Source organism: Anneissia japonica, unplaced genomic scaffold, assembly GCF_011630105.1.
Source record: "Anneissia japonica isolate Jap-2015-1 unplaced genomic scaffold, ASM1163010v1 scaffold287915_len73302_cov97, whole genome shotgun sequence".
In the NCBI taxonomy this organism is placed as follows: Eukaryota; Metazoa; Echinodermata; class Crinoidea; order Comatulida; family Comatulidae; genus Anneissia; species Anneissia japonica.
Window position 1 is genome coordinate 2,071 of NW_022749517.1, and position 7,982 is coordinate 10,052.

The 7,982-nt window shown below is 35.0% G+C and overlaps 1 protein-coding gene across 2 annotated transcripts; it reads left to right on the plus strand.

Moving 5' to 3' along the window:
* The first annotated feature begins 1,832 nt into the window (after window positions 1-1,832).
* On the plus strand, window positions 1,833-7,254 carry LOC117121111. Of its 2 annotated transcripts, XM_033266213.1 has the most exons (6): window positions 1,833-2,446; window positions 2,613-2,750; window positions 3,417-3,510; window positions 5,505-5,894; window positions 6,009-6,168; window positions 6,301-7,254. In XM_033266213.1, the coding sequence occupies exons 4-6, from the start codon at window positions 5,864-5,866 to the stop codon at window positions 7,220-7,222; spliced, it is 1,113 nt and encodes a 370-aa protein (XP_033122104.1). In that variant the 5' UTR covers window positions 1,833-2,446; window positions 2,613-2,750; window positions 3,417-3,510; window positions 5,505-5,863; the 3' UTR covers window positions 7,223-7,254. The 2 variants fall into 2 exon arrangements, with proteins under 2 accessions (XP_033122104.1, XP_033122105.1); XM_033266214.1 differs by lacking the exons at window positions 1,833-2,446; window positions 2,613-2,750; window positions 3,417-3,510 and adding an exon at window positions 4,713-5,385.
* Window positions 7,255-7,982: the final 728 nt, after the last annotated feature.

The following is a 7,982-nucleotide window of genomic DNA, read 5'->3' on the forward strand; positions in this document are numbered from 1 at the left end:
AAACAAATAAAGAAACGCTGCAAGCAAAAAATAAAAACACCAGCAAACAAAAAATAACGCTGCAAACAAGAAAGGAAATGCTGCAAACAAAAAAATGAAACGCTACAAACAAAAAAAGGAAATTTCAGCAAAACTGCTTTCCTCAACATTAATCTCTCAAAACATTTTATTCCTTTATTTTAGAGTGTTCCAAAAGTGATGTTGACATCAAATAAGTTGCATGTATCTGTGAGGAAATATTTATTATATTCCAAAAAAAAACCAATTGAAGATATGGATCATTATATTAATATTATAGATACATATTTTTATTATTTTTATTTTTTATTTTTATTTTTCTATTTCAGTAGGTCTTTACATAATCATGACTATGTAATTGTAAAACATTTGTGTGTATAAATGTTAAAAAATATCTTACTTGTAGTACTATCATCGTTTGTATCAGTAGTAATATGGTTTAAAACTTCAGTTGAAAGCTGCTTCGTAATGGGAATAAGAACTGTTGTAGGTACATTACTGTAGTTGAAATTGTGATATGTCAAGACCCTAATGCAATTGCATCAACACTGACTATATCACAGTGAGGCAAAAAGCAGTAAGGTAGTCACAATCACTCAGTAGAAATACAACTCATTTATTTCACAACAAGGAAGCCAATCCAGTTTGCAGCTGTCATGTTGTTACTATTGTAATAAAAAAGGCATTAAAATTATTCTCAAAATAGTAAATTGTGCTCTTCCACCAAAACAATATATAATGTAATATATTTTGACTTTCATTTAAAGAAACACTAATAATATGGACATTATTTTATTTTTTATTTTTAAATTTGCATTCAATAAATATATAGGCCTATACTACTACATAAAATATAATGGAAATTTAACATAATTCAAAGCACTTAAAAATTAATAGCCAAAATGTAGGACCTAGGCTAGCATACACTTAACTTACCAATTTATATAATAGGCCTGCAGCGCTATCAAATAGGCCTGCAGTGCTAGGCATAGACCCCTCAGTTCTGTTTATTAATATCACTACTTTTTTTTACTACACTTTCTATCTAGACAGAGTGTGACTACCAATTAGAGGAAGGGGGAGGGGCTACGTATACCTCCCAGACTGCCTAGGCCTAGCCCTACATAAGTAGGGCTAGGAATGGAGGCAGTATTCGATAGATTAGAGGCCTAGCATTTTGGGCCTAGGCTAGGCTAAGCGTAAACGTCTAGGCCTAGCCTAGACCAGCCAGCCTAGCTAAGCTAGCTTCGATCTCATCTAGGCTAGTAGTAATAGGCCTGGCCTAGGCCTAAATGATCAATCAAATTAACGTTTGTTTTCGGGGTATAAATTAATACATATGATTTTATTAAATACATGATACACTTACGAAAAAGACAAATACCATCATTAGCTACGAACGTCTTCGATACCTTTGTTAAATCGTTGTTTACATCTTCTCGCGATCGCATAGCACGACGATCAGGTTGGAAATTCTTTAGATAATTAGATAACCTGTGGAGAAAATGGAATATCCCATTAGAGGTCCTTACTACTGTAAAAGATATTGGACCTGAGCTACTTACACGGGGTCCATTGATCGCACTTGATCCGCCTAGAATAAGGCCTAGGCTCCACTACTACTACTACTAGTACTAACTAGGCTAGGCTAATCTGCTCCGTGTGTATGTATGTGGATAGAATGATGATGCTCAATAATTGCCCTTCCTTGTCTAGGCCTAGGCTAGGGCCAGGCTAGCCTCTAGTAAAGTAGATAGTAAGCCCTAGGCCTAGGTAGGCTAGCACAGGGAATTCTACCACTGGGTAAAGATTTCAAACTTTTTTCCTAGCCACTTCTCTGAGGTTCCAAGATTCTTCTTCTTCTTCAGTTAAATTGCCGCCTTCAACATTTTGAAGATTCTGCAACTTGATTCTGAGTCTGAGAGTTATCCTGGTTTAACAATTGCAGTATATTTTTCAGTCTTCTAAAGACCATGCAGCAAGCCTACATGCCAATATTACTTCCAAGGAACACAAATTCCTTTATTTTTTGGTTTGTTGTTGAGAATGATATTTTTAATGTCATCTGCCATAATTTGCATTTTGCCACGTTGATCTTCTTCATATCCTATTTCTTTGCATGATCTATTTATCAAGCTCGTCAGTGGTCGTGTTGAGTTTCTTGAAGACAAGAACCAACAGAGGGGTGTGTCATATGCATGACGGATGTTGTATGCATGCTTTTCTCATTTGCACTCCTGGGTCAAGAAATATTGAAATGGACCGGAAATAAAAGGCATTCTTGTCTCGCACCAAATTCAACTGTAATCCATTCGGATATTTTACCCTTGACGATTACTGCATACTTTAACTGAGCATACTGTACGTGCATCAGCTTATTATGGTGTCAAAAAGGCTGCTCGAAAGTCACCAAAATGCCAATGTACAGGTACTCGTCATTCTCTTGCCTTGGGATGAACACTGCGTCTGAGGTTCCTTGGCGCTTCTATATACAGTACATAATATATGAATCTGCAAATAGAATGTTAATCGGTGTTATAGTATTTACACATAATTGTTATAAGAGGTTTAACTTAAATTACTTTAATAAACAGGGAAAACTGTTCAAGACAACTGTGTCCCAGAAAAAAATGAAAGCAAGTGAGAAAGATGGACACAAGCGATATTGATGGATCTGAAGTACCTTGGGGGAAAGTATGGATTAAAGGACAGTTGATGTTCATCCAACAGAGGTTTGTATACTCTCAACTTGCACCCAATTCACGCTGACAATGTGTTACACGGGAAGTGTGAGAATTTAGCAAGCTGTTAGTGTGCATCCATACAATTATGCGTCCTATGAAATATCTACATAGAGCTCTGTCCCCACTATCAGTGTATAGTACAGTATAAGTGAAGAGGCTATGTCAAATAAGTGTAAACAATGATAATGCTTATTGTAGTTATTGATTTTATCATCTACTCATCCTTGTCAGCATCTTATCAATCATCATCATCATCATCTTTTTCAATTGTTTTTGTATGGAACATTTCTATTTCCACAATCTTGTCATTCCACTGTATAGTAACAAATAGGCAGTATCTATTGTTACACCTGTCTTAAATGAATTATTAATTCTGATTGGATGATGATGTTCTAATCTAATCTATATATATACAATATTAAGCAATCAGAATTTGGAATGTGTTTAATACTGGTGTAAGAATAGCTAGGGTCGGATGCAAAATTTTTCAAACTGGGGCAGGCATAACATTTTCAGAATAGATAAGTGGAAGCGCTTTTTTAATACATAACAGATTTACTGTGCATTGGAATTTTAAAAGTTAGTGGCAAAACAGGGCCCCCTATGTGTATTAGTATATATTTTGAAACTAATGATGAATGTTTCTTAATGCAGGAGGAGAAAGAAGATTTAGATGAAATTTTAGCAAAGAAAAGTAAAACAAATAGAGAAACAGAAAAAACAGGAGAGGAAAAATCTACATTACATTGTAAGTTGAATAAAAAGTGTAAACCGTGTTATATAACAATACAAGAAATGACAACAGCACTTTTAAGACTTACTTGTATAAAATCTACGAAGATTAAAAATACAGATTAACTCTGCTGCTCGACTTAATATGTCCGTTATTGGTAATCCCAAATTTGAACATATTACAGTAGTTCCACACTTAGAAAACTGCACTGTCTTCCAATCAACCAGCAAATTAAGTATAAAATGCTCCTTTATATATTTAAGTCCTTGCACCATTGTACTCCTCACTACATCTCAGAACTGATCACACTCCATTCTGGTAAATGTAAAAGGATATTAAGGTTCACTACATCTATAACCCTCCATGCACCTACCTGTCATTTGAAGACTTATGGAGAAAGGTCCTTTTCAGTTGTTGGTCCAAAGCTCTGGAATTCACATACACAATCCGCCGTCTTAAATCATTCTTATTTGACAATCTCTAATTTTCCTCCACTCTCCTGGAATATAATGTAAAATAAGGCCTAACCTAGAAGTAATTGCGTACAAAGGTTTTTAAGTGGATTTCACTTCTACATGATGTATGTGATCTCAGAAAAAAAAGTCCAGAGAAATCGGACACCGCGAAGGGTCATTTTTGGTCTTTTTAAGGTCATCTGAGGTCAAAAAGTTACGATATCACTTTTTTGGACATTAAATATTTTTCCAACATCATTTTTACATTGATATTGATGTCAAATTAAAGCTGATTAAATTTTGAATTTAATGACATAAACTTTGTTGATCACAACTGCGTTTTAATGTGGATTTAAAGCTAATTAATTACTTTTTAAGCACTTTTTTTCAGAAAAATTATATTTAAAAAATATTTAATGACATTCTATGGCCCAATAGAAAGCTTAAAACGTTTTAATGTTTTCCTAAAATTATCTATAAGGACTCTAAGACACTAGAGTGACACTTGTAAAATCATATGCCTCAATTAGGAGCATTTTTTAAAATTTGAGATTTAAAATGGACGTATTTAACCAATTTCACAAAAACACTCTACACAGGCCCCTTTGGGCCTCCATACCTAATGTTCTTGAAATGGAGCTTGCTGATTGGCTGATAGTTTTGTACAGCCTGACAGCCAGCATCACTACACTACCAGGACAATTTGTTTGTCAAGAGTTTTATCATTTTTCAGGTTAGTGTTTAGTTACGTTCATTGTGTTTACATCTTTTTAGATATAATCAGTATAAATTAGGCATGATAGATAAATTAATTGAATATGCAGTTATTACAAGATATACAGTGAGGCCAATGACTAAGCTCTGATGTGTCCCTTAGGCAAATCCAGGCAGCGAAGAGGGGAGGCCTCTAGACTAGGCATCCAAGGCTAGGTAAGGGGACTAGTCTGTCACTTAGAATTGAGTCCTAGCCTGAGGCCTAGTGTGCCTAAGATTCAAGAAGGGGCTTCTAAAATACTCATCTAGGTCTATATAAAATGATATAGATTATGATTTATAATTTATAAAACATGAAAATGAAACATTTGCAAAAGAAAATGAAACATTTAAAGCAGCTGTTTTAACCAATACATTAATGTATGGGGACACACAGGGGCCTTGTAGCCATTTGTCACTAATGATTTGCAGATTAAAACTACAGTACTGTAAAACTATCTGACTGTTTAAAATGCATTATTCCTTTATATAATTTTTAAAATTATACTAGGCCTATTGTAATTGATTTATGTCTAGGAACTGACCCAGGTGTTAAAAAATAAAACATTACAGTTTATTAAATTTATGCTCAAAAAGTGAAAAAAGAGGGGATAGCATTCGTGTAACGACAGGACAACAAATACACAAAGATTGTAGAAAGAAATACACTCATCCATCAGAAGTAAGTTATACAGTATATCTTTTACACAATTTAGTTAAATAGCAACATGCAGTATAAGGTTTATATTATATTTCTAATGGATAGCGATTACAAACAATTGAATTTAAACTTTTCAACAGCTCTCAAAGAAAGAAGGCTCTTCAAAGAAGACTGCTGAGAAGAGGAAAAGTAGGGTGGATAGTGATTTTACTAGTAGTACTGACTGTGTATTCTGTGGAACTAAAGTTGACGCCGCCAGATCTGAATTTGGCTATGTGAAAACTTCTGAAATTGTTGAATCAATTAAAGAAACCATTACAAATGTTCGGAAACTGATGCTAACATCGCCAATGCTATCGCAATTTTCAATCTGGTCTGGCCATTCCTGTTCGATTCCAATCATCTACTGGAGTACCAGCAAAGCGAAAAAGATCTGGAAGGCCAATAGGGGACGATCGAGCTCAAGCATTTTCTCAAGTATGCTCTTTCCTTGAAAGTAATGACGAAGAACAGTATATCAAACTTAAGAGGTAGGGCATATTTTCATGATCTAAATTAGGGTTTAACTATTATTATATTGTACACAATATAACAACGGATCTTATTTTAAATGTTGTTTATTATAGTATATATTTTGTCCACAGAAAAAATGAAAGAGTTAGATATTAATAAGTCAGAACCATACACCAACAAACACATCAAGAATAAGCTAAGGGAGAGATACGAGGATAACATTTGCATTTCTGAATGTGATGGGTATAATGATTTGGTTACAATGAGGGAAAAGACATCAACCATTCTCAGGTAATTGATTTTAATTGTTAATGTAATTTCTAAAACATGGGACTATAGATTGAGAGTAACTGAATATATAACATACAACGACCTTAATTTATACATTGTTGATGTTTTTTTTCTTTTCGTTAAAACCATTAGGTCATACTTTCAGCGAAAGGATGGTAATGATGATTTCCAAAAATGGGCAATTATTGAAACTGCTGCAATGCTAATCAAGTCAGAAATCAAGACATGTACCTCATGTGTGACAGATACCAACCCTAGTACAACAGAACTTCTGGGTGATGCTCCATACAAGTTTTTGCCAGAAAGTCTATGGCTATTTCTAGATTTGATTATTGTTGGAGATAAGAATCACACCAAAGTTTCTAGCATAGGCCAAGCACTAATTCAAGCCACAAGGCCAAGAATGGTTTTGGTGCCACTTCAGGTTGGACTTGGTGTTCAGCTGTATCATCTTTTTCGATCAGAGTTTTTGCTTTCTACCCTAGCGACAATGGGGTTTTGTGTATCTTACAAGGAAGTAAAACGATTTAAAAAGAATGCAGCTTCTTTTGTATCTCAAAATTTCCTAGATGATATATTGGACAAGAACGAAAGGCTGATAATGTTTGCTGGTGATAATGTTGACCATAACCTTGTCACATTGGATGGCCATGGAACATTCCATGGTATGGGAATTATTGCAGCAACCACACCTGGAGTGAAGTTGAACAGTGAAGTGAAACGGTGCAAAGTGACAGATCTCGATATTTTAAACAAATCAAGAATCCCTATTGTCAATTACCGTCCATCAAGTCAAGCACATAAGGAAATACTATTTGAAGATGTTCCAAAGTTTCCAGGAATTATTGTTAAAAACATAGATGTACTGTGGGAGCTGTCATTAAATTTGACCAAACCAACACCAAACTGGCAGAAACTTATGCACACGCTTCACAGTGGGAGCAATTATCCTGGAAAATCTACAGTGACATTTCTACCAATGATAGACATGTATTCAGGTGACAGGTCATGCATACTATCAACGTTTACATTTACGAGTACATTTGTACCTTGACATCTAAGTACAATTTAACACCTATTATAACATTTGATCAACCACTTTACTGGAAGGCCACTGAGATTGTCATTGATTCTCCAGAGAATAGCCATCTTAGAAACATATTTCTAATGCTGGGTGGTTTCCATATATTTATGAAGTTGCTTGGAGCAATCGGCAGGTTAATGGAAGGAAGTGGACTTGCAAATATAATGGAAGCCATTTATGGTGAAAACACAATTTCCCATTTGATGTCTGGAAAGGCCGTACAAAGAGCATTTCGGGGCCACCTTCTTGTTGATCGTTGCTTGAATAAAATGTTAGTGAGCCAAATAATAGAAGAAAGTATTGAAGTAAAAAATGTTGTTTTGCTGGTTGAAGAAATGTATGAACAGTGCAGGTTAAACAACATCACTCAAGATGAAATCATAAAGTCCAATGTCATTTCTTTGATTCAACACAACATTGATGCTGAGAGAGCAGAAATTGGATCTGTGTCTAAAACAAGCCAGTTATGGCTAAATTATCAGCACATGATAGTAGCCAGATCCTTCATAAGAGGAGACAGGTCAGGTTCCTGGAGTACACATCTCAAAGTGGTAGCTGATGCTTTACCAATTTTTGCTGCGGCTGGACATTTAAATTATTTGAGATCTTCATACTTTTGCCTGCAACTGATGAGTAGACTCAAAGACGATCATCCTGATGTATACGACAGGTTTTGCAAAGATTTCAGTGTAGTACGTCGAACGGATAAATTCTGGGCTGGTGTAAGCTG

Bases quoted from the DNA above. Each gene is read 5' to 3' on its own strand.
- LOC117121111 (XM_033266213.1), top strand. From the start codon at position 5,864: ATGACGAAGAACAGTATATCAAACTTAAGAG. The intron at 5,895-6,008 runs GTAGGGCATATT...TTTTGTCCACAG, and splicing joins CAGTATATCAAACTTAAGAG to AAAAAATGAAAGAGTTAGAT. The intron at 6,169-6,300 runs GTAATTGATTTT...TAAAACCATTAG, and splicing joins AAGACATCAACCATTCTCAG to GTCATACTTTCAGCGAAAGG.